Below are 27,436 nucleotides of genomic sequence, written 5' to 3'. Positions count from 1 at the left end.
AATAACCTAAAAATGCTTTCCCTGTTATAACGTACTAGAGTTCAGCATTTATTTTTATAAAAAATAATAAAGATTCGAAAAATCTTTCCAATTTGCGAGTTACCCGACAGCCAGCCTTCTGTCATGCAGCGAAATCAGCGAGCTTTTTTCCACGAAGCATGAGGGATGCAACAATCGCAGTGCGCACAGTGCCCTGGTCGAATGTTTTTGTTTGTTGTGTTTTTTTATTTATTTCGTGTTTAAAAGTGTTTTAAAGTGAGGTTCCAAGTGCAATGGAGCTGCCGAAGGAGCTATCCATTGCGGAGATCCGCAATTACATGTTGGCCAACGAGTGCAAGGTGACCAATCACGCCTTGGTGAAGCACTTCAAGAAATTCCTAACTCACCCGCAGTCGCAAAGTGAGTCATTTGTGTTTGTCTTTTTGGATTTCGGATTTTGGGACCTGTTGAATGGCCAAGAAAACCCCATGGAGACTTGGTTATGAATTGGATGTTCCCATGATTAATTGCAGATGAGGCTCGCAAGCGATTCAAGACCTATGTCACACTGCTGTCCACGATTAAGAACGAGAACAATCAGAAGTTTCTGATATTGCGCAAGAAATACGTGAACGAATGCCCCACGGACGAGGTTGTGGAGCGCGCGGTGGCCGCCGCATCCAGTATTCCGGAGCCCTCGAGTCCCGGCGGCGCATCCCTGAACTTTGACTCGCCCATGCGGCAGCCACCGCCATATAAACCCCCTCCCATGGTCACCTCCCCGCCAGCGGTTTCCATGGCCAAGGAGCATCAGGAGAACTACCAGGAGTGCGTGGACGAATTCACGGCGGCCATAAAGCGCATTGAGCCCGCCCGTTTGGAGCGGCAGCCATCGGTCAAGTCTGAGGATCTGGATCAGCAGGAGAAGCGGGAGAAATCCTCTCGATCGAATTCCATCGATGTGATCGAGAACAAGGAGAACATACCTCGTTTCTCCTTCTCCTCAGAAGCCTCCTCGGCGTCCAGCACTTCCATCGAAAAGCCGGAGATGGCTGATCCCACTGCTGCCTCCGCCGAGGGCGATGCGGCCGAGAATCCCATCAGCGTGAAGGAGGCCACGCGCAAATTCAACCGGATGGCGTCCGAAGAAGAGGCTAAAATCATATCGCCGCCAGCCAAGAAGAAGCCAGAGAAGGTGAGTGCCTTAGAACCGGTTCCGGTTAACCGCGGCATTAGCCATCATGCGGGTAATGGGCAATGGAAAGGGTTCGTCTCGGGTGCGGGTGTTTTTAGGGGCTTTCCCTCCCAGCTCTGCCCCAATTCGTTCCACTTCCTGTGCGTCAGTGGGAAGATTCGCTCCAAGAGAATTCAAATATGCGACGTTTTTTGCACGGCTTAGTTGTGATTAATTAGCACAGAGCTATGAATGTTTTTATAGAAGTGTCCACTGTGGCGGGTAGAAATGTCTGAAGACGTAATTCCACTTACCCAGCTATTTTTCACTCCATCGTGGATTGTATCTACCACTCACTGCCTTTGTTTAAGCCAAAGAGGAACGACTCCTATTATTCATACCGAATTCTTCGCTTAGTGATAAGAGTTTTAGTTAGACAACCTGAAGTAGTTCTTAGCGTATATACACTGTAGAATGTGATTGAAAGCAGTAGTAGCTTTCCCATCACAGCATATGACGGAATGGCAACAAAGAACTGGCTGATATTCCGCTACAAATCAGGGTCAGATTAAATCTGCTGGCCCTGGAAACCCCGAGCAATTATTGTCAATGCATCAGTGGCTGTCCCAGGCATTGGGCCACCTCAAGTGGAACTGCTGGCGGACAGCTAGATGGGCAGAATGGCAGAGTGACTGGCTCGAACTAAGCCGGTCGGTTGGTCGGTCGGTCACCCAACTGTCTGTCAGTTCCCAGAGCCATGTCACGAATTGCCACCAGCACAGGCCGAATTGAATAAATCCATTAATTTTATTAGTGGACAATATAAATGTAAGTCTCATAAAACTACATGCGCCTGCATCGTTCCGTTTGCCGCCGCCTTCCTGTCCACTTTTTCTGTCCCGGCTTTTGTAGCCGCGCATTCAAGAGCTGGCGAACTGGAGAGCAGGAGAGCTGGAGAACTGGCGAGCTGATGCCCGACATGTGTACGTACATGTGCGGACACATGTACTCCGATTCCGAATTCGATTCCCGCCCGAGTCCGATGTGTTTAGTAACTTTGTTCCATCAACTGGCCATGACGACACTTTGCAAGCTCTTTTCCCCCGCGCCTTTTCATTTCTTTATTTTCCTTGATGCCCCAAAAGCCTATTATGTGTACAAATACATCGAGGACATGCCAAGTATGAGTTACGTGAGAATTTTTGCGGCCAGCAAATGGTATGCAAACACTCAGAAAAATGTGCAATGAGATGCAATTTTTAATAGTGCATCTAAATGTTTGAATTTAAGCTCATGGAATATTATTTATTTCTATTTTAATCATGTATTCCATTACAATTGAGGGACTAAGCTGCATCTTTTCGAATACCGAAAGTCTTTTAACATAGTTCATATCCCAACTGAAGTAAATGGGAGATAGAAACCTTTAGCACTTCAACAAAATCCACTCCACATACATACATAATTTGTAGCGTGTCCATTTCGAGTCTCTAATTTAGAAATATCAATCTCGGGGAGCATGTGGCAGTGGAATTTGTCAAGCGTTACGGAAAAATCGTTCCTTAGTTAATGTTACAAGCTATAGTAGTGCAATTGGGCCGAGTTGTCAAACAACTGTCATCCACTTAGACCTGTCAATCACGCAATTTAGAGTTGAAAACGAATATCCCCAGTGCATAAATCATCCGAATCTGGAATCTGTCTGCGAGACGGATGGTCCCATCCCCATCCGCATCCGTATTCCATATCTGTGGAGTGAGATATTGTATCTATTGTATCGTGTTTAGAGCAAGATGCTCCGCAGCAGTGGATGTACATCAAAGTGAGATTGTCAACGGCACGTCAGATGCTATAAAATACCCACTAAAACATCGGGAAGCGAACTTAAGTGCCTATTTGTACAGACACTCGGACATGGAGTCCTTATATTGGAAATCTGTTTCAAAGCATCAACGTTGCCGCAACTTTGAATTTCTCACGTATTTCATGTTTCCGGATTTACGCAGCCCACTTTTAAAGCAGCCAAATTAAAAATATCCAAATTAAGTCTATATTAAATGTAAGCAAAAGGGGGATTTTTACTGGCATTGGCTCTTGAAAAATATACACATTTCATGGAAACAAAGTTGTCTAAATTTCGTTGAAAGACAATCACTATTAAAAAACATACAGAATATAAATACTTCATTTGAATGAATGAATTCACTTGAATTGCTTGGCTTAGGCAAATTCCGTCTATTATTTCGCAAGTCATTATTAATTTGTCTGCAACATGAGTTCGGTAAAAAGAAGGGCTATCATTCACTTGATACGGATCGGGTTGATAGCTGCTATTTGGACCACTGAGAATAAAGAAAGTATCTGTGGCGTTTTAAGCGCTTACAGCTTGTTAACAAATTGATTCGCTAACAAGACACATACGCACACCAGCATTTCTGATGGCGCCAACCGTCTTCACGCAATTATTAAAATTCAGTTGTAAACAATATTGGGATAGGTTTGATGGATGCCCGTTTTCCCTATTATTCATCAGAGAAACTAACTAATCATCGCTAGACGAAAAGAAAGTGGCTCATCATCATCATGTTCCCCAGGAGTTTTAAAGGCGGCATTCTAGTTCATGGAATTCGTGGGATTGAAAAAGTGGGGAGCCAATGGATTAAAGTGTAGTAAAGTGAAGTAGATCCATCATGATGTACCGTGAAATTTTTGGCGTTGCAACTGTAACCATGGGATTCGGAGGAGCCTCGGCTAGCTGATCAATTAAATTCGTTTCGATCGTTTTTAATTAGCCCGATGATTTTGCATTTTGTACGCTCACTCAGCACCGTTGTGCGATGGCAGAGGATTGATTAATTTACGCCCCAAAACAACAAGCGGATTTAAAATGGGTTTTTCATTTTTTTTGTTTTTGTTTAAATAACTAATATTGATAGTAGTACTGTAGCTGGAGTGTTTGCTTTTGATTGATGAAATTTTAGAAGGCTAACGGGAAACTACATAAACTTTTCGGTTCAAGGGTAAAGTTATCATGAATTCCAGCTAAGCCTTCAAATCTAAAAGTAGGCATCGTGTTGTTAACTGAAAGAGATATGTTCGAAATTCGCAGAATTTTTGCAGAAATCGCTAATCGAAATCTTTATCAAATCAATCAATAACTTAAAGAAATACATTTTGCCCAAAATAGTAATTAAAATTGCAAATCCAGCTAAAGCTTCATGAAGCAAACACCTTTTTCGCTTTTAACCATCAAACTAAAACTAATGCAAACTCTGCTGATGTTCTGTGAATCTAATTTAAGTCCCTTTGGCATCGCAAATATTGTCCGAAAGCAAAGTTCCTCGCCCAAAAGTCCGCCTGCAGCATCAAACAGACCGCATATATATTCTTATTAAAAATAGGAGGGCTCCTCCGGAGTCCCAGAGTGCATATAAAACTGCCAGGCGACCCACATTGAAATGCGGAATGGGGGCAGTGGGCGGGGTCGGGGTCGGATGCCCCGGGATCGGGGGGCGTGGCTGGGACGAGGGGCGGGCGGCGAAACGAACCCTTTGCATGGAACAAGTTGGTGAAACATGTTAACATAGCCAATAAGCAGCAATAGAAATTAGTTAGGCAAAGCTATTCTCATCACGGTCATGCCAGCCACAAAGGACCCAATTAAAAATGTAAGGAAACAAACCAAAAGTTGTTATTGCTGTTAAACAACAACGGACTGTGTCCCGAAGCGGTTAAATTTACAACAGCAACAATACCCACCCGTTCGCCGCCCAAGTTCCAGTCCCAGTCCCAGACCCAGTCCCAGTCACTCAGCCACAGACACAGCCACTCCCCTGGACAAAAACGGACAAAAAACGGACGGAGTTGAATCCCTCCCCGTAGCCTGTAGTCCGTAGTCCGTAGTCCGTATCCTGGCAATGGAAACACGACCATTTTGTGGCATCGGTGCAAAGGTAAGACTCGCCGGGCCAAACGTAAACACTGAAGGGACATGGCCCAGACCCCCAGTTCCATATCGTATCCTCTCGTCCTGGCTACCACACTGCCTGTATCCTGGGCGCATGGCCATGGCCACATCCTGGCAAAGGACAACGGCCAGCTGTGTGATATAATATCGGGCATAAAGGGACACGGGACATAAGAAAACTGGCCAACAAACAAGCGATTGGGTGGCCAGCACTGTACGATAGACCAGGGCAACCCCCAAGTCCCCAAGTCCCGGCTTCAAAGTTGGAGTTCGAGCTGGAGTTCCAGTCCGAGTTGCTCTGGGTTTTGGCCTTTTCTCTACTCTATTTTTTTGTTGTCTCCTTCCAAAGCCATAAAAAAGCAACACACCATTAAAATGGGGGATCCTTTAGGATGGCTGCTTGCAGTCGGAGAAATGTACATCATTAGTTTTAAAGAATTTATGTTTGTTTTATTAGAAATAAAATAAATGAAAGACGTAGCAATACCCCAAAAGTAATGACATTGTTTCTAAAAACTAACATTAGTTACTATGATTTTTCTGTTCTATATTGAAACCTTTATTCACTTTGGAAATTATTAGACTTCCTACAGCAATGATGTTGCATATCATCTTTATATTAAATATCGTTGATTTAAATACAATACCAATCGAGATTAATGTTGCCAAACCATGAATATTTATGTAGTAGTACTTCATATTTACCTACTACCTCCGTAATTGGCCATCATATTGTTTTTCCCAAGTGTGGTGGGCGTTTCAGTTCGGTTAAGTTCGGTTCGGTGGGTTCTGTCGAATGGTGGGGTTCTGTTCCGGGTTGGGCCCTTTTGTTTAGCATTGACATGGCCACTTGGCCAGAGGGCCTGCGTCTCAATGTTTGTACTGTTTTATGATGTTCGGCTGCTGTTTCTGTTCCTGTTACGCCTGTCGCCTCGCTCGCTCAAATGCCCGAATCCCGAATCTCGCATCCGAATCCCGCATCTGAATCCTTGTTCCAGTTCGTCCGTAATTTCGATATCTAGAATGGCTTTTGCAAATGGCGACTGCCCTTCGCTTACCTGGGAAAGCGGACGGAAAAACAGGCGTCCGTAATTGGAAAAACGTGAGCTCTCCAGGAGTCAAGTGGCGTGTAAATAGAGTGCAGGGGATGACGGAGGTCCTGGCACGCGTTTTGCGCATCCTGCGGCCAAATGCGGCATTCAAATGTCGTTGTATTTATTAGCTATGTTACGATGGGCCAGGATAATAGAGGCCCAGTGGCATGGAGTGGGTGCTGTTGTTCAGGTGAAAGTTGGAAGCGGGTATTCTGCGTATTCTGGGTATTCCGGAGTTACCGGGGATTCCGGGGATTGCACAGCTTGTACGGCCCGCGAACATTACGCGAATGGATAATTAGTTGCCGAAAATGTGTTGTGCGCTCGTAAATATGAGGCACACATGTCGGCTGCTTCCATTCTTATTGTCGCTGGCACATGTGTGTGTTTGGTAAGCATTCACTGCTCCTGCAGCCGCGGAAACCCCAACCCCTCGGAAATCATTAGAGGGCTCATTATCAGCGCACCCGACTTTTGCGGGTGTGTGTCTTTCCACCGCCGCCGCCACCGAGCAAGTAAAAAACTCTGTAAATCACCGAACCGAAAAAACATCTACTACTTTCTTTTCGAGAGGGAGATGAGATGCTCAAAAAGAAGAACCCAAACACCCAGCGCACTTTCTGCCTTAAGCACGCGCCTAATAAATAAAAATTATTACCTTCATAATTAGTGGAGGAACATGGCGATGGCGCCGTCGAATGCGTGAGCATAATTACCATCCAGCTTTTACACCCTCGCAACAACACACATCCCAATTCCATCCCCAACCCCCATCTCAATGGCATCCCATCTTGACACTCGGAAAAATGGGCTGAGCAGATATGGAAATCCTCCTTGAAAGTAGTAACTTCAATTTCACTTCTTCAATTGGAGTTTCTAGTAAGAGTTTCAAATCAAGTAATATGAATTAGGTATACTTATAAATACAAATGTATCTAAGTTTAAAGAGATTGGTTGCTAGTTACATCGGCTGGAATATCCTTCTTTATCTTAATGACATAAAACATATTTAAATCAAATTGCTGATTTTTGATTAACATATAGCAGTACTATAGTAAGTTCTGTCATTGGAATAAATGCGTCATTATTTTTGCTACATTTTTAACGCGTAACAGCGTTTCCCTTCTGGCTTCGATTAGTGCGCCTCTTCGTGCTCGATCTAATTAGGAAAAACTAGATATTTTTGAAAGTGCACCTCCTGCTCGAAAGCCACCCGCTCCATGCCCCATATCCCATATCCCATGTGCCCATATGCCATATCCAGTGGATGCCACACACTGGGATTGTGGGGCAATGTTGGCCGTGTGTGCGAGTGGGTAAATTAGAATCGTATATTCCGGGAGGCGACGACTGTGTTGGCGTTAATGCTCTCAATGGGCTTTCTATGTTTTATTCCCGCTTCGTGCCGATGTTTTTCATTTTCGTTTTGGTTTTTTTTTGCTTTTCGATTTTTTGTTTTATTTTGTTAGCAGTGGTACAACGCCTCCGCCCACGCCCCCCGACCCCGCCCCCGCCAAGTCGTAGACAAAGTGGCAGAAACATGCATAATTAATTTATGCCCCTCCGGGCGCACCTTCTGCTCTTCTCCTCCACTCCCTTGCAGCAATTAATCGAGGAGAAGGATTCACCGGAGGTTACACTGGCGCATCCCAAGGCAAAGGAGTGGATCGTCTCGATGGCGAAGGCTAATTACCAGGAGCTGGCCAAGATGGCCAGCGAGTATCCGGAACTGGTTAAGCTGCAGGTAAGTCACACTCTCTTAGATTCCTCTGCCACTTTTTAGCCACCTTTCAAGCCACCTTTTAAGCCAGCTTTTATCCACCTTTTAAGCCACCTTTTAGCAACTTTTAAGCCACCTTCTAGCCACTTTCCACCCACGTTACTCTAACAAATGCGACAAGTACAAACTATTCATAAGCATTAATTACGACAAATTAAGCAGCAACGCGTTGTTTTTGCCATGTCGAACAACACTTAAAAATGCGAGGAGAAATATAATAACGACAACTGAGGGACCGGCCACAAAGAAGGGGCGTGGCATCCGCGGGGGGCGGTTGTCGCATAGCGAGCTGAACAAAAACAACAAAAAAATAAATTAAATAAGCAACAACAACGGCAGTCGCCGGGCGACAATTAATTGTGAAATATGTTTTCAGCATTTTTAGCACTTGTAGCGCATGTTAAGAAGTGGGCGTGAGCACGACTGCGATCGGCCATAGATATAGACAGAGATATAGACACAGATGTAGACATAGATATAGACATAGATATGTGCGTAGACATAGGCGTAGATATATGGCCTGGCATTGGGTAACAACTGACGAGTGATCATCTCGCAGAGATCGCGGATGAGGAGCGGACTTGAAGATCTCCAGGCGCCAGATACGATCGCATTTTTTCGCACTCCTGTTTTCCGGAATGCAATTTGCAATGTCTAATTGCCAGCAAAGGGATAAAAGATATATACAAGGACATAGAACATCAAATTGGCAGGAACGAGGTTTTATAAGAAAGATCTTTTCTCATTACTCAACGTTAAAAGTTAACCAAATTAGCAAGGAAAGGCTGAGGGAATCCATATCAAAAAGTTTACTTGTTGTATTATTCACTTATGGGATTGCCTAATCAAATAAACAAATTATGACTATAACATTATTACTTAGAAATATGTGCTTAAATGCATCATATTTTACCTTTATTTATTAGCTTCTATATTTATATTGAGCTTGTTCAATCTTAAAACTTAAAAGTAATTAATATAGTTCTTTATTTTTTAGATAACTTTTGATTTATTCGTATTTATCAAGTTTTAGGGGGATTTTAAAAATTATTACCTGGGCTTCTTTTAGAAATTGTTAATTGTTGGTAATCAAAAATGTTTTGACACCATGTCTGAATGAATTTTCTCCTAACTTATGGCGATGGAGAAATTTGGTTTTAAAGTATCATAAATAATAAAAAACAAGGGCTTCATTTCTGATAACTAGACTATTTTTAGTGGGTGTATAAAATCTGGAAATCTATGAACTTATGTACATACCTAGCTCCTTCTAAGCTATACATATTAGATAATTAGCATTATTTTGTGCAGTTTAACAATTGGGTGTACTAGCCAACACTTTCACTTAATGGTTTTAATATCTGGCATTCATTACCGGGTATTCCCTGGTCCATCACCCCTAGACCAGTTTCTTACACTTATTTATGACGTGCGTGTGACCCCACTCAAAAACCTCAAAAAATTGGGGAAAAGATCGAGCTCCAATTCTCGAGGGGTCGCCGCAAATGAGACATGGAAATATGGCTCCGCTCGCGACATCTCCAGATTCGGATTGGAATTGGACTGAGAATGGGAAAGGGCAGGGGCAGGAGGATTGGGGGATTCTCGAGCGGGCTCAGTGTGAGAACTCAATATGCGATATGCCAGATTTGCTGGCCGTGTTCGTCGCTGGCTGCCTCTGGTGTGGTGGTGCCTCTCAATTAGACAGCGTTTTTCGGAGTTTTGTACGTCCCCGGGTATTTATGTCCCACATATAGCCATATATATCCAGCACTGATGATGATACTGGGGCGTCGGCCCCGTTGCAAGATGATTTATGTCGTCCGCAGTGGAACATGGGCCCCTGGGTTTACGTCTCTCTGCTGCGATGGCAAAGGCGATGGCAAAGGCGTTGGAGATGGCGAAGGCGTGGTATATTATGTTCGCAAGCGGACTAATTGCCGTACAAATGCACTGTTCCCGGAAATAATGAATTCCGCACTCTGCATACGCATTCGCAATCGCATATGTACATACATGCAAATCTTGAATCTTGATTCTTGAATCTTGGGGGCCATAAGTGCAATCAATTAATGTGTGAGCCACCAGCACCCCGGAGGCCTTGTGGATGAGCAACTGCCAACTGGCAGCTCATTTGCGGCGCTTCCAATTCCTTGAATCACTGAAATCGCAACGAGACGGAAATAGCCATAAATCAGACCGCGATTGCCACTTAACCTAATGCCTCGAGTTCCTCCTGGCTGCTCGTTTTGCTCATTCTGGTGAAGATGAATGTGAATGGCCGAAAAAGCGGTTGTATCTTGTGGCTTTTTAAATGTTCACGTGCGGATAATCGCTGCACTTTTAGATAAAGATATTCTCTAATGAGCACTATGAAAAGATTAAATTACCGACTATTATTACTTAAAAATGAATTTCTGCGATACATTGGTATATTATTCGTTGTGATAAGAGCATCAAAGCAGATTTTGCATTTTTTGTGTTTTTATAGTACTCAACTTTCCACACTTTCGTAGTGCGTTTCGTCACTACGTGCAAAAAAAAATATTTGATTTCATATTGAAAAGTTTATATGTTTTGAAATTCAAAAAAACAATTACTTTTCAATTTTATGGCTTTAACCAGCTAAATTAAATTCTAAGTGAAATCGTTCGGGTGGCCCAAAGTTATGCAGATGGATTCAGTTACACTTGTATGCTAACAGGATTATGTACAAAGTCCGGGGGACTCACATGCCACTGACCATTTACATATGTACGCGTATGTAAATAAATGGGCGAGAATTTCGTGGAGAAACTCCAACTAAAAATTCACCCAGTCATCCGGCGGCAGGGTGTAAAAAACGGCAAAAAAAAAAGAAAACAAAAAAAATATTTTTAATTTGAATAAGTAATTCGTACAACGGGGCAAAATCAAAAAAGAAACAACTCGAAACAAATGCGAAACAAGGAAAATTCAATTTACCCGCATGTCAAACCGAATTGCCGGCTAGGTCAAACACGTTGATGGATGGACGGCCAAACGGACGGACAAACGGACGAACGGACGGACAAACGGACTGGCTGGCTTACGGCATGGATGCATGGTTGGCCAACTGGAGGGGATGCGGCGGAGGAGTTCGGGAGTGGAGGCGAGACCCAACAGTACAGCGGCAACATCACGGCACCACCACCGGCAACGTGGACAAGCTGAAATTGCAAAACGGTGCATGCTTGTCTATTTTGGGGCGGTCCCATCGCCCTACCAAAATCGGGTGGACTGCGAACAATAGACCAAAGCCCAGAGCCCACATGTGTGTATTTATATAGAGGAAAACCTGAGTGGGCAAAGGAGCGGAGTACAAAATGAAAAAGCAAAGAAAAAAAAAAACAGAATATATATAACTTGGTAAAAGTACACACACGAGCCGAAGTTTTTAATTAATACAAAACTTGTAACATTTTATAAGCCGCTACTACATATTAGCAGCGACTGGCGTTTTGAATATGCACATACTGATACATCCAGCCATGTGGTTTCCATGCCCGGACAAGGGCATTCCATCAGCCCATGCCATTCCAAACCGACGACATTAGGCACTCTGGATTGGCTCTGCGATGGACGATGTGGACTTGTGGAGTTGTGGACTTGTGGATGTGGATGCGGATGGCATGCCCAGGTGGACTATTTAACCGAATTCAAATGTGCATGTCCGTTTACACAGAGTCATGTCCATGACTGTGCATCTAACCCATGGTGTTCCATGCGGCAATGGTGACTGTGCCGAGTCCAATGGCAATGGCCGATGCCGATGCCGATGCCATGTTGCCAGTGCTTGATTGCTGATGTCGTATGCCAGAAATTTAATTAAACTTGGGATACAAACAAACTCAAGCGGCTGGACAAGCCCATATTTGAGTTGAGTACGACTACATTGCTGGCAATCGCAATCGCTGGCCACCGCTCTCTGTGTGCCGCCATAATGTGTTTGGGCATTAAAATACGTACTGGCATTTTGGGCAATAAAATGGGCAAACAAATGGTTTTTCTAAATACAAGTATCTCTTTTTACTATTACACCTTTTTCTATATGGAAAAAAAACCAATACAAAACTTCATAAGCTTATAAATGAATTATATTTCGAAAGAGCAACAAGGAGCTTAACTATAAATAGCTTTGTTACACATTTTGATATTTTTATAACCATTTTGATGTCATTTTTTAATTGAATAATACCGGTGCAAAACGCATGAAGTGCCATCAAGTGCCAAGTGCCCAAGATCTGAGGAGCATCTTCAAAGTCCGCCTGCCACTCGGAACACTCCACACATCGTGACCATGAACTTTTCAACAGGTCGTCCGCAAGGCAATAAAACGTCTGACACCTTTGACAGTCCCTGCGGCGCACTCAGACTTCTGGATCCCCTCCAGCACATAATAGTGGTGTCTATGTGTGTCAGCGGCATTGGTGGCGCCTTTGGCCAAGTGCCATATGATTGGCCCATTCCAAAAATCCCGATTCCGGGTGGGATGACATCAAACGGCGGCTTGTGTGAAAGATACTTTCCCTGGGCGTCATTAAATCGAGGTGACAATTCAATCAACAAAAACACCGGCGAAAACGTCAAATGAATGAAGCCTGAAGTCTGAAGCCTTTCCAGAAATCAAATCAAATGTGTTTACGATGTCTGCCACGTTGGTGGCTCAATTTTATGTCGCTGCGCGGCTATTAAATTTAATTAGAGCTCTGTGCCGCCGTTGGACGTGGATAACGCATAAATGTCATCAAAATATTCCCCCGAACGGTTGCTTTATATTTAGTTACTCTGCAGTTTAGAGTTCACAACGAAGTGCTGGAAATACTAGCAGTTGACATGCGAAAGGATTTCCCTTCTGGGAAAGAGCACTACTAGTGGCACCGCCAAGTGGCAGTGGCGGTCATGTCATCCGGCCATCACTCCGCACTGCTGGAGGTGATGTACTCGGACATAAAACCGCATTTAATTGTCGTTGTAGATGGTCTTTGAAGTCGCTTCCAGATTTGGGTCATGAGCTTTCACTTGGCTTGGTTCCTGTGTGGGTTGTGCGATTAGGTTGCTGCGATTACATGCTTTGCTATTAGTAACTTCACTAGCTTGCCATTCAAATTGAAGTACTCTTTACAGAATATCTTGATAGGTTAAATGATTAAATGATTTCTACTATAAGAAATAGCTAGTGGGATTACAAACCACTTGGTGCCACGGCGCACATGTGTAACTGTCCACTCGAAAGCGCTCTTTAACTGTCATCCCATGCCAAGTGGCGATTGCATCCGGAGCATTCGGACCATTCCCCATTCGCCAGTGGAATTCGTCTTTATTATTATCTCACTGGCATTATTGGGTGGCGCTGTTGGCGCCAACATCTTGCACGTTCCAACGGATGTCTCCTGGGCAGAATGTGGCCAAAATCACCTCTACACGGTTCCGAACTGCCGATTGTCTCCACAATTATTGTCATTCACAATTACTGCCGGCTGCGTTGGTAATTTCGTCATTCAGCCAAGTCGAATTGCCCATACCCTTTGCACACAGAAACAGTCGAAATTAAGTGCAACTTACTTGCCAATGTAGGAGGCAGTGATTTGGCCACCAAAGGATATACACTCGGTTATGACCAATGCGATGTATAATTCAAAGGCAGCGAGTGAACGGTTATGACCATTAAGGAGTTGCCAGGGCCCAAAGGAAGAAGAGGTCTTTTAGCGTGTTTAGCTCCGTGACTGGGACTGGACTGGGAGTGGAATTTCTTATTTTTGTGCCATCCGAAGAAATCGGCGACATGTCTCGAAAACGTGAATCCCGGCAATGCTCCGTTCACCATTCGCCGATCTCCGTTCTCCGTTCACCGATCTCCGCTCCTTGGGTCGCCGGTAAAGTGTCAGCAAAAACGAAATTGAGCTTATCTGTAAATGCATCGGCGGGAGTTCGTCCAGACTGAAGAGACGTCCTCTGCTCGACCGGCGAGCATCCTCTTGATGCAATCGTGCAGTCGTCAAATTAGCGACATTCGAAAAACTTCCCAGATAACTACTACGAAAGCCCCCAAAACGAAGTTCTGCTGTGGCGAACTTCTAAAAGAAAAAAAAACAAACCAAAAAGGCACAAAAAACAGAATCTCAGGAGCCTGTAGCCGTGTGCATTTTTTTTTGTTTTTTTGCCTCCTGCCACAGAACCCACCAGAGATCTGTCACAGCTCTAAAAAACCAAAAGAAAAAATAAACCAAAACCAAAAACAAAGCTCTGGTCCACGATCATTGAGTCCGTTCTACGTGATTTATTTGCTGCCTCAATTGAATTGTTTTGGAGTGGACCCAAACTCGATCCATCCTGGATCCTCTGAGCTCCTTCACGAGGAGCACCTACTTTCGCATAGTCAATCAGCAATGCGATTTCTATGACTTGATTGACATTTCATGAGCCGGCCACGGACATCCATTTGCCGCAGTTGCCGCCGTCGCCAGGTAAAAAAAAAAAAGGAAGTTAAATAAAGTATAAAAAAAAGAGAAACAATGGATGTGGCAGACAAAGGAGTGGAGAGCGTCAAAGTCATTGACGATCTGATGATCATCCCGACTGATGATCCGCTGACAATTCCCAAAACGACAAACTCAGGCGCCATGTTAACCACCAAGAAGTCCGGCAGACAATCGCCTCGCCTGGCTGACGAAGATGGATTCCTGACTCCTCATTCTTGATACTCGACTCTTGATTCCTGATTCTTGATTCCTGATTCTCGATTCCTGATTTCTGATTCTTCATTCCTGATTGACGACTGGCTGCCGAATGACCATTGTTTCCTTTTGGCCAAGCGATCTGAACTGATTACAATCGCCCGAGAAGGCAGTAGAAGGCGATCGCCGAACGCTTTGCATTTTATTAAACACGATCCTTTTGATTATTACGCCCCGTTTTTTGTTTTTTTTTTTAAGTTTTTTTTTTTTGATGGTCCCATAGCCGGTCGGTCAGTCGATTTGCGATATCGGTTTGATGGAGGTCATTGCTGCTTTATTTGGACATGCAACTTGTCACGTTTAATGGCATGAACCGGCGGAATAGCGTGTGTGCGATTATCTCTACACTCGGAAAATAAATCAGCAGTATCTCAGGGATTATATCGTTAACCAGTGCACCGGGCGAATAAATGGCGAGTTTGATATTCAAAACAACATTGATTTGCATGTTGAAGAAGAACTACTACTACTTTAAAATCCAAGGAATAATAAGGATATTATTTAACCCAAACACCTTTCTGTGGACTTGATTTGAAAATGTTGTTTCTTTTGAGTGCCATTTCTATATATGTGGTTTTGTTATTCGCTTTTTTTTGCCAGTGCATCCATATCGGCCAGTGTGTGAGCACCTCGGCAAAGCAATCAACGCCGATCCCAGCCAGGCGAACGTATGTATATTGATTAGCTTTCGCCTTGGGAGAATCCGTGTTCCTGTCGCAGCCAGTGCCACCGTTCCATGTACTAGCGCCAGCTACCGATTTCCGATCCTCCGATTCCCTGATTCCCCGATTCCCCAATGGCCAAAGGCGATCCCCAAGCGCAGATACTTAGTCTGGCCCACTCCCAATCCCATTCCCATTCCGAATCCCAATCCCATTCGCAATCCGGATGCCTGTCAGCGGCGGTGGCAGTGGGGCCCTGCAAATTTGTCAATACGTATGCCAGCGAATACGCAGAAGGCTCAGCCTGCTCATAAATTGTGCAAAATGAATATGAATAATACTGCACACTGAGAACCAAACCAAACCAAACCAAACCAAACCTAAACAACAAAAATAAAAGGAGGAAAATTGCCAGCGGGCTGGAGAAGCTGGTTACCCCACACATTGTTCCGTATACACCTCGGACAAAAGGAGGTGTTGCCTGGTTGTTATGAGTTTTTAAATCCGACTAAGCCCATTCGCCAACATTTATTCGAATTTAATCGATTTTTCAAATTGACTCCGCACTCGCCGTTCGCCGTGTTAGTGTAAACGCAGTACAGAAATCGCTGACCGCCCATCGGTACGCCCATATTGGTTTTGCCCGTTTGTTTATTTACTCCTTTTTTTATTTAGCTACTTCTGGGAGATAACAAAATAAACAATTATTTATAGCCCCCATCCTTTCAACGACCCCTGGCTCCTTGGTTTCTGCCGAAGGAACTGGGCCTAGTCCACGACTGTGGCCAAAAAGTAATTAATTCGCTGGGCTGGAACGCGTCAAATGAATTGAAAAAGTACAAATGATTTGTAATTATCGGGGGTATCGTTAAATGAAGTTATATTTCTCACGTCGTAATGAGCTGGAACTTGCAAAGCAGCCACTGAAACTAGCTTTAAAGAGCAGTTTGTGGCCCATTGACAGAGTCACCATTTCCCTCGCTCAACCAATCCTCCACAATTATATAATAGTTTGAAACAGATGAAATTGGTTTCCTTCTCACAGAGGAAGAAAGGGTGCTGAATGGCACAGGGACTTGTGCATAATTAATGAGGGAACCCAGGCAGGTGTGCTGGATGCGTAGGACGACAACCGTTGCTGTCAAACATGATGACAAAAGATTACATTTCGCAACTTGTGGCAGTTGCCGCTGCTGCTGCCAACCCAAGATTTCCGATGTTAGGCTGGCGGAGCAGCAGGCAACATGCTTAAAAATTTACATAAAACTTCTGATAATAGTTTTGCCTGCGCCTTCCAGGGGCAACCTCATCCTCAGCCTCATCTTCAGCCTCATCCTCATCGTCGTCACCATCATCCTCCTGCTCATACTGGAGTTCTTGGGGTTCGCACGTTACCTAAAATCCTTGGACTGATGCTGCGATAGCGACATCATAAATTACGAAACTAAACTTTGTGCGAACGGGACGAATGCAGATGGAGCTGATGATGAGGACGATGCGACTGGAGCCTGGACTTTGCGACTTCAACCCAGAGTTGGGGTCTTACAAAGAAAAAAAAGCAAAAAAAAAATTAAAAGAATAAGAGACATGCAGCGGGTCGCGATCGCACAGGCTGAGAAGCCATCTCCGCCAGGAATAAACCTCTGCTGGAGAAATAAAAGCTGTGGTGCTACATTTTTGGGCTGAGTGCAATTGCTTGTCAAACAGAAAAAGGTTATGCTGCCCAAAAAGCCAAAAAATATAAATAAAATCGAAAAGGCAAAACTCTTGACCAGCTATGCAAAGAACTTGCAACGGAAATTGTACGCTGAAAACCATTGTAAAATCAATTAACTAAATGTAATTAGGAATTTTTGGTATAATTCAAAAAAAGTTTATAGAAAGAATAAACTTCGTAGAAAAAATGTTTTATTGCATTGAAGCTTCATACAAATATTATATACGATCTAATACGATCTTGGTATTTAAAGCCAGTTAGTACTGAAAACCTTGAAGAAAACGCTGATTTTCCATCTCCAAATCACACTCATTAATATCAAAGATTTAAGTAGCTTCTCTTTGCTTAAATTCAGAGTTCATAAAGTACCTTCTTACTCAGCTGCAGCTAATCACGGCAGCTGGCGTTAATCGCGGCTGCTTCATTAAGCATTCGCCAATTACTCAATGGCCGCTTATCGAGAATTCAATAATTAATTAGCAAAATTAACAAACGATTACGATGGTGGAGTCGTGGACGTTGCCCGCTTGCAGCACGACTCGCAAAAGGGAGCAAAGGAGCCAAAGGAGCGGAGTCTCGGCCGCGAATAACAAAATTCTGTTAGTCACGCATGCTAATCTTCGTGTTGTCTCAAAAAAAAGCTGGCAACTGGCAACTCGCAACCAGAAGTTGGCAGCACAAGTTGCAGCAACCTCAGCAGCAGCAACCTTTAAAAATCAGCAGCGGAAACGACAAGGCCAGAGGTAGAAGAAGAGCAGGTCGTCGACGGTGGTGGCCTGGTGGCGACTTGGTCATGAGCTTGGTGGTTCGCTGGTTCAGTGGTGCTGGGCCACTCTGGTGGCTTCTGCGTTGCCCCGCTATCGATAGCGCATTGTTGGGGCCCCGAAACAAATGATTATTGTGGGGCCTATTTAAGGGTAATCGTGTCGTCTGAGCAGGAGCCCCAAAGTCCCTGCTTCCTCGTGAGCCTGTGTTGGGTCCTTTGAGGTGCCCCGGTTACCCCGATAACTGCGATTTGCCCCTCGATTTGCTGCTATGGCTTTACTATATGCCTAGAATAATTAAGGACGGTGCCACGTTTTTGGGTTAATTATGCCTGCAGCCTAGACAGTCGCACACTGAGCGAAAAAAAAGAGATTGCAATCTAAAACCAAGATAATAAATACATTGAATGGAAGAAGCTTCTGAAGTAAGCGATATTTTATTAGGCTATTTAATAGGTGGGCAGATATTCATGATTAAGGAATAATATTAACTTAAGAACGGAAAAGGTACTGAAACTTGTAGTCGTATATCACTATCTCAAGTTCCAATTAACTTCCCTTCAAAACTTATGGCAATCTTAATAAATAGCAGAAAGACGAAACACATCTTTATTACGTACTTATATACATGCTAAAATTTGGAAAGAATTTCCAAGTTAAGTTTACCATTGGTTTGATCAGAAACTCAGTGGTTTCAATCTCAAGTTAGTAACAATTCCTGTTAGCTGAAGTAGCAACTTCTACATTCTTTTCTCCCTCACGACAACAAATTCCCAAAGACAAACGCCACTTTTTTACTGTGCATGCCATGTTCAGTGGCTCAAATTAAATACGCCATTTAATAAATATGGTGGCCATTATCGGATAAGCTTCTGGATCTTTTACTTAAACATGTCACTTCGCATTAATCTGGAGCCGTAATGCCTGTGGCTGGCAATCTGGCAACAGGTAAAGGCCGCCGGCGTCTGAGAACCAGAGGAATCGGAGGCACCAGAGGAATGGGAGGCACCAGAGGAATCGGAGGAACCGAACGTATCCAACGAATCCAGTCTTTGGGGGGCCACACGCAGTGCCCCAAGTTTTGATGTGATGTTCGCATGCGCATGCGCAACGCCAGTGGCTCCAAAATGAAAGAATGACCTGACGGACTCACTGACTGGCTGACTGACTACTGGCTCACCTCGAACTGGGAACTTGGAACTGGGATCTGAGATCTGGAGTTGGAGTTGGAGTTGGAGTCGGAGGTCTGGGCCTGCCACAGAATCGAGATTATCATAAATAATGTGGAGTAACAGTTCCACGCGCTGTGAATGCCTAGGATGGCCAGCCATGCCCATTTGTTGCACGTTCCTCAAGCAGTTTCTTAATTTTTTGTTGGTTTTTGATTTCCCAGAAAGGATGAGATGAGGTCACTGTGGCCCGCTCACTCTTAATGACGTCTAATTTGTCATCGTTGAGGAACTAATTTTTTAGCCCGCTGATATAGGCCCAATAGAGCGCTACCTGTCTTGAACACGAACCTCGAACCTCGGACCTTCGAGATTTCTGCGTAAGTTACGAAACCGAGGGTCCACTGTGCCGCTGGAACCCTTGAGATGGGTTTTTTTTCAGGTTCAGGCTTTGGGTTTTGGGTTTTTGGTATGGGGTTGGTGGCTGATGGAGACGCATGTGAGAAGCGAAATTTACATAGCCATAGTTCGTGGAATAATAAGTATTTCCATTTAGTCGCTTCACAAAAAAAAAAGGAAACCCAAAACCAAAAACTCGCGATAAGATAAAGCTGTTTTTGGCTTAAACCAAATCTTACCTGTAAATCCATGGGTAAGAAAATTTAAAATGCGGCGTGAAATCTATCTGTTGTGTGTAATTTGACAATTTATTTTATCAGTAAGTCTGGCAGTCAGACAGTCAGTAGTAAGAGGAACTAATTTACATTTTGGCCACAAAATGAAAACATTATGCTTGTAATGCGCATTTATCTGCTGAAGATTTCCGAGAAGGCAAATGCGATATTACACTTTAGTTTTTATAATTGTGTCATCTTTCTGAAGGGCTTTGTTATGCTTATATACATATATATTTGTTTTATTTGGACATTAATCGTTTCGTTAGCAACAGCTTTTAAAATCAATTTAGAATACCCATTAATTTGTACACTTTGATCTTCAAAGTTTAGAGTAGATTTTGTATTGAACTTTAGTGCGTTCTAGAAGAACATAAAAGTAGCTTTAAATATGTTAATTATGATTTAAGAAGAGGGATCCGGCAATTTATTACATTTAAAGGAAATCACAACAATGTCGATTGATTATCATTATATTAATTATTACTGAAATGTTGTAAATAGAAGTCAGACGGACTGAACAATAAAATGACAGGGTGTCCACATCGGAGATGATATGTTTATGAGTAATATAAATAAATCCTAATTTTGTAATTACTCATGTCCTTTTTATTGCGCTTTATCTATACGAAATCGTCATATCCTTTGTAGTTTTTAAAGCACTTCCACTTTTATTAAAGAGACCTAGGGAAAGTACAAGATAGACCCTGCCACAAATCGGCTAAACGGTGTGTATAATGGATAATGGTGGCAGGAGCAGGAGGAGCAGGAGCAGGAGGAGTAGGAGCAGGAATGGGCAGGAGGAGGAGCATGTTTTACCGATTAACATATCCGGCGCTTATACCTGTGTACATTTCTGCCTGTACGAATGTACATAGCCACAAACATTCAGCGCTGTTTAATGTTTAATGTTTTTATACTTTTTTGCTGTTTTAGTTTGTGTATTTTTTTTTGTTTGTTTTTGCGGCTGCCTAGCGCCATCTGATTGTCTGGCTGCATGTTCAGCGGCCATATTAATAATTTTTGAGGCGTTTTTTGATTTAGGGAGCATTTAAAGCGTGAACGACTGCATCAATAATTTCGCTTGCAATTTTATTGTGCATAAATTTCATTAATTTATAATTTTGGCCGTTGCCTCGCTGCGGCTAACATCCGACCCGCTGATCTCGCTTGCCAGTTGCCAGTTCCCAGTTGCCAGTTTGCTATATGCCTGTGCCCCTGCCACTTTACCTTGCCGCCGCCGCCGCCGCAGTATGGAGCATGGAGCATGGGGCATGGGGCATGGAGCATGTTGCGCCAATGTGTTGCCGCGGTCCGTCGACTGGGGCATAAATTATTTTCCGTAGTTTTGGCAGGCGCCCGATGACCGCGCGCTGCGTAGATTTTGCGATTTTGCGATTGCGCATGAGGTGAGGGTTATTCATTTGCCTGCGTATGGCGACTCCAGCTCCTCAGCTCCCCCAGCTCACAAGCTGCCCAGCTCATCCACATCTCCGCATCTCGAACTCCCCAACTCCAAACTCGCCCCCATCTCTTCGAGGTCTGCTCTTCTTCGGTGCGAATCGCTGACCGCCTGTGCCGAAAGATATGCACTGATAAAAATGGGGTGAGGCAATGATTGCAGAATAAGTAATTATATATTTCTATAATTTTCTATATTCTATGTATATTTTTTAAGAATTTTTTAACATGTTTTTTTGCATTAAAGGGATTTTGTATGTAGTGCCAATCAAAAATGAGAAATCGTTGGTGGTTTGATTTATGAACTTTTAGCTGCAAAAGTTTTGTTTAACATTCTTATATGTTGAAAGTTAGGGATAAAGGACATATTTTGTAGTAAATTAGTTTTCCACAACCACTCCTATGCCTCTTTTCTCGCAGTGCAGACACATGGCTGATTTGGCTGTAGGAGTATCTGCGCTTGTTGCTGGCGTTGTCGAATTCTGGGCAGATGCTGTGGAGCTGCAGGCTTCATTGAGGAACTTGCGATTTGGCTCGGGCTTATGCTGGTGGTGTGTGGTGTATGGTGTGTGGAGTGTAGGGAAGCATAAGTATTTGGCTGGATCTGGAGAACCGAGAAGAGTCCTGCAACTGGGCAACTGGGCAGCTGGACAACTGGACAACTGGGCCCGGCATGTCGCCTGCAAATGTCTTCGGTTTGTGGCCGCGCAGTTAATTATAAACGCTTGGACATTTTCGCTTGAGTTCGCCTCGCATCGCATCGGTTTGTTTTCATTTCCAGATGCAGATTACATTATGATTTATGCAAAATAGTAAATGCGTCTGATGGCAACATGCGCCAGCTGCCAGACACGAAATCTCTGGCCCAAACCAACCAGCTCCTCCTCATTGGGCCATGTTCGAGTGCAGCCATCGCGATCGGCAAACAAAATCGGAATTAGAAGTTCCACCAGCTAGCACTACGCACAGAACTCAACCAATTGGCAAAGAGTAGGATTCTATATATATCCATTGAATGGAAATGGGAGTATTTAGCGTACGGCGATTTTATTCGAGCCGATTTGAGGCCAATCGTAAAGCAGCGCCGTCCCACTGGCCGCCAATAAATCAGGAGCGCCATGAAGAGCGGCCTCGTAAAAGTGCTTAAATTAATCATGCCGAATGTGTGTCCCGGCTTTACGATGCCCAGATCCATGGGGCGCCCCAACAGTCGCAACAGGTTGCCCCCGCTAAGCGCCATCCATTCCGATCATAGGCACCATAAACCATAAACGCTAACTTTACTGCTTAACTGCCCCGGATTGCTGGGGCATCATTTTGCATAACGAGACGTGCATGTCCGGTTGCCAATATCTGTATCTGTATATGTATCTTTATCTGTATCTGCATCTGTATCTGTATCTTTATCTGTATTTTTAACTGCATCTGTATCTGTATCTGCATCTATATCTCTCTTGGTTGTATCTGCATCTCCATCTGCATCCATCTGTCGTCGCCGATGGAAATGTACATGCACATAAGGAATGCCACCGGGAAAATGGCCAGCGCTTTATTAAATACTCACTTTGATTTACTTGCGGCCGATGGGCAACGGGCGATGGAAAATTGCGCTTGAAATTGCATTGTTATTACATGTTTGGGTCAGCGCAAATTAAATTCCATATAGAAAAGCAATCTGCCCGGCGTCGAGTGTATTTATTTTACAAAGATCGCGTACGTGACATGAGGGGCACGCGGACTCAAAGGACCAACGAAACTACAAGATGTTTAACAGCGAAAATGTGGTGCAAGTTTACTGAGAGAGTCGGCTGGATATATATACTCGTATAGGGGCAAGTCGAATGCACTCAGAATCGCTATTAAATTAGTTTAGTGGCATTTAAGTTAATCGCCTACAAGGGAGTTAAAATTTTCCAGGATCCGTCCACTTTCCGTCTCACTCTCCGTTTTTCGCTTTCGAGTTTGGCAAGTTTTGTGAGTTTTGCACTGCCTTTTGAGTTGGTCAAAAATTGGGCGGACGTGATTCGATTTTAAAGAAGCTCCCTGCGCTGATGGCAACAAGTGCTTTCGTCTTAATATCTTTGAATAGGCCACTCCACTCCACCTTGGCCCTCTGTTTTTGGCCCTTTTGGCCAACCTGCATTAAGGCCAAACTGCGCGCGTCATCAACTCGCCAATCTGGCGGCCAAATTGAGTTGTGCATCAAAAAAGCGACGGATCCCTGGGGGAAAATGCAACTGCATCGTGATGTCAGCGCTGTGATACGGCTTCTGATCCCACTCCTGGCTCTCACTCCTGTTCCAGTTCCTACTCCAGCTGCTGCTCCTGCTCCTGCTTCTGCTCCTGGTTCTATAGCTCTGCTCCCGAAGAGACATTCCCGATGCGTATGCTTAGTCCATATTCTTTGCATAAATCTCACCGATGTCCCCGGATGGACGGAGCCTGTAATTAAATTGCGACACGGGGCAGCTAATGGCGCCACAACATAGATTCGCTGGCAAACAAGCAGCCGGCATATGCATACAGACGTGCACTTCAAAAAAAATAGTTCAACAAAGTTAGCTTTTCGATTTAATCGCCACTAAATTGCTTGTACTCTAAGTAAAGGCATGCTAGTCACAAATTATTAGTCAAAACATAGCTTATAGTACTTTCTTTTGGCAGATATTAGTTAGTTTAAGTAGTGAGATCAATATATAAACTGGGAAGAAGAAATTATGTTTAGTTAAGCTTTGTTTTAATACTAATTGATATTATTTAAGCTATGGCTTGTATAGTTACCTTTTTAGCTAAACAGAGATTTCTGATCATTTCTCTAAGCTCTAAACTAATTTCAACTAAACTCTTTCCACTTTTCATTCATTTATGATTTGCTAGTTATGCGTTAGTCGCTTCTTTCTCAGTGACACAGATTAAAGTGGGTAATTGTTTTTATCAGTGCACCTCCCGAACATTCGCAAGTGGAGATGGTCATGACAAAGCGGCGGGGACACGACCTCAGTTTAGTCGGTGTCTCAGCGTACAGGGCACGTTTCTCAATGAAATTCCAGACCGCTCTGGTCGAGCGTTTCTGTGTGTTCCAGCCTTGTCTGCCCGGTCATCAAACATCGAACTGGGAGTCAGGAGAAGGGGATCCGGAGTTGGGAGTCAGAAGTCAGGAGAAGGGAATCGAAAGATGGGAGCTGGAGACGAAGATGGAGCCACAAAAAGTACTACGCTACTTGGGCGGCGGCGACACGAAATGAGTGGAGTGCAGTAGTTTAGTAGCCACCGCGGTTAATTAATTCTGCATGAAATTTAAGGTTTTTTGCGACTCCGCAGTGCATAGTGCATATATGGCGAGTCATTGTCGCCGATCAGACGATGTTGGTCAGGATGTTGGCCACGTTGCTGCACGTACTCGGTTGTCTGTGGATCTCTGGATCTCTGAGCTTCCCAGCTTCAGCTGCAGCTCCAACTTCAGCTCCAGCTCCAACTTCTGTCCCAGTGCTTGCTAATCAGCCGCACCTCATCAGTCTGGCAAATCAAGTCATTAAGTTAACCGAGTGCCAAATGGAGCAAATAATGCCGCATCTTGGGGGTTCGCCAGTGGGGCAGTAAAAAATCTCTCAATTAGTCAAACAATTAAATCAGCTATCGATCCGAACCTGAACTGATTCCATACCGGACATTACGTATTCAATTATGTACTTCATTTCACAGAGTTTTTTTGCTCAATTCACTTCCTTACTGGCTTCACATCTTAATTGTCTCATTGACTTTTAGCGATTATAAACAAGCAAAGGTTTCCACTTTCTTATGAATATGTTTTTATTAGATTAGTAACTTACAAAATAAGTAAATATATTATATTAATTTGCCTTTCTTTCTTTTCAATTTCAGTGTCCAGCAACGGTGAGTTTTCTGACAACTTTTATTCCCACCATTTACATTGCCATAATTCCATCTACCAATTTAATGCATATGAATTCGCATACAAAACCGTTTTCACGTTATAAAACAAAACAATTGACACGTTACTTTTTCGACCATTATTTCCGCGATCGTCAAGGACTTTTCGTTTGGTCGGAAGCAAACCCGTTTTAATCGAAATTCATTATCTGCAGAATATTTTATTTTAACCACAAGGGTGCGCTCCCATTGCCACTTGATATAGGGGTAAATTTTGCAATTATCTTTTCTTTTTCGCGTAAATGCAACATGGTTATCTGCCAAGTTTTTACACCAAATATTCATACATTTTATTTATGGGCTAACTTATATTTTAGTAAATGCTCTGTGCCTCAATGTAAAATGTCCCAGAATTTATAATTAATAGATATTTTATCAAAGTCCCAATTAAATATAACAAACTATGGAAACTTTGGCTAAACTAAATAAAATCATTTTGTTTAATAATGAATAAAAATTCCACCATATTCCCCCTGCTAAAAAGGGCATACTTCACATTGGCTAAACCCATAAACATATATTGAATTAGCTACTACCATGTAGTCATTTGTGTTAACATTTAGATATTATTGCACACGCGTGCTCGATATCTTGTTAATAGGTATAAATGCACGAGCTGTTAAATGTCGCCAGTGGCGAGGAGGTAAACACAATACACAATAAATGCATAAACAACGGGAAAAAACAATAATTTAGCTTAACAACTTAATAACAAAAGAGCACTGTGCTGCGGATCACCTGTTCGTTGGCATCGCCAGGAGACGAGGATCGTCATTCCTTTGGACAGCAGTGAACCCTCATCGCCGCGACTACTGTGCAACTGGATGGTGAAACCAAAAACAAAAAAAAAAACAATATACATACAACAAAAAAAGCTTAAAAAGTATAAGGAACCTAAGCCGCTGCAGTCGCAGTTATGAGTTTCCACCTGTTCGCGAATTTATTGATTGCCACATTGACAAATGAGCCACCCTGCTGTTATAAAACCAATTAAAGGAAGGGTCCGTTTGCATGGCCGGCTCACTGGGATATTACGAATAAATTAGGTCTGGTGAGAATTAATTCGACAGTCGGGCCACCGGACACTCGGTGTGATATATAAATCATGGCAGCTATGCGGCCATAACAGGATTATCCAGCCTCGAATTAATTTGGCTTAGCGAACAAAAGTGCGTTCGCAGCGCTCAAAATGCGCCAGAATTCTGAAAGCACTGAGAGAAATAGTTTAGTGTTCGATAAAACACCAATAGAATATTTTAAAAACCACTTCACAATTGACTTCATTGCAGTAAGGCTAAGCTACAAATTTCTAAACATTAATTGGAATTTTGAAAAAATAAATTTTAAACTTGAAATATCTAGAAAAACTAGCAACTAACTAGAAAAAAACCTTTTACACTGCTATCCATATTTCTTGTATTATTATTATTGCAATATCAACTTAAAACTTGAACCAACGTACGTAGGATTTCTTTATTTCATTTAAAGAAATATAAAACAGATTTATATTAAAATAATATAAAAATAGTAATAATAAAAATAAAATTTTAAAGTTAAGTTTAAAGTCCATAGTTACCGTTGAAAATATTAATCATTCTTGCCTATGATTTTTCATACAAAATGTGTAATAAAATATTTTTTTCAATGCGATTCACATTTGGCAACCTAATATAGTTGGATAAAAGAGTAAAGAGTAAAATAACTTTTTTTTATATAAATAAGATCAGCGATTTCTCGCAGTGCTGCCCTTTTCGCTGAGTGCACTAATTAGAGACACTCTCGGAGATGCCAATAAGTAGTCCCCGCGGCAGTGTTGGCCACTGGAGAGTGGCCAGTGGACAGTGGCCAGTGGTCATTGGCCAGGAAAGAGCAGCTGCCAGAGCGGTGGACGCATCATTAATAATTCCGAGGGAGCGGCTAAGTCAGCCGCACGCATAATAACCACGATTAAAGCAAACAAGGCTCATTGTCGGTTAAATGACAAGTTTTGACAACTTGTGAAACGACAAGTGGCCAGCGATCGGCCCACGGACCAGTGACCAGTGACCAGTGGCCAAATTGAGCAGGGACTACGGTACGGAAACGGGAGGGGAGGGGAAACCCAGTTAAATTAATAATCCGCATAATTGGAGAACTTAACTGGCGGGCGCAAGAGAAAGAGAAAGGACATGGTGACGACAAAAAGAGCGTTATTTGCTTTGCGCTTAATATATCATTTAGATTGTTTGCCGCAGATAAAAACGCTGTGAAGACTTTGGCTGTCATTATAATTCTTGTTTTATTTTATCG

At 43.2% G+C, this 27,436-nt stretch overlaps 1 protein-coding gene across 1 annotated transcript; it reads left to right on the top strand.

Moving 5' to 3' along the window:
- Positions 1–176: 176 nt before the first annotated feature.
- On the top strand, positions 177–25,528 carry LOC26534502 (ankyrin repeat domain-containing protein SOWAHB). The gene is made up of 4 exons (XM_015194838.3): positions 177–399; positions 513–1,174; positions 7,818–7,958; positions 25,079–25,528. The coding sequence occupies exons 1-4, from the start codon at positions 273–275 to the stop codon at positions 25,280–25,282; spliced, it is 1,134 nt and encodes a 377-aa protein (XP_015050324.1). The 5' UTR covers positions 177–272; the 3' UTR covers positions 25,283–25,528.
- Positions 25,529–27,436: the final 1,908 nt, after the last annotated feature.

Source organism: Drosophila yakuba, chromosome 3L, assembly GCF_016746365.2.
Source record: "Drosophila yakuba strain Tai18E2 chromosome 3L, Prin_Dyak_Tai18E2_2.1, whole genome shotgun sequence".
Taxonomy (NCBI): Eukaryota; Metazoa; Arthropoda; class Insecta; order Diptera; family Drosophilidae; genus Drosophila; species Drosophila yakuba.
This window is presented reverse-complemented; position numbering and strand designations above follow the sequence as displayed.

Bases quoted from the DNA above. Each gene is read 5' to 3' on its own strand.
- LOC26534502 (XM_015194838.3), top strand. From the start codon at position 273: ATGGAGCTGCCGAAGGAGCTATCCATTGCGGAGATCCGCAATTACATG. The intron at 1,175-7,817 runs GTGAGTGCCTTA...ACTCCCTTGCAG, and splicing joins CCAAGAAGAAGCCAGAGAAG to CAATTAATCGAGGAGAAGGA. The intron at 7,959-25,078 runs GTAAGTCACACT...TTTCAATTTCAG, and splicing joins CGGAACTGGTTAAGCTGCAG to TGTCCAGCAACGGTGAGTTT.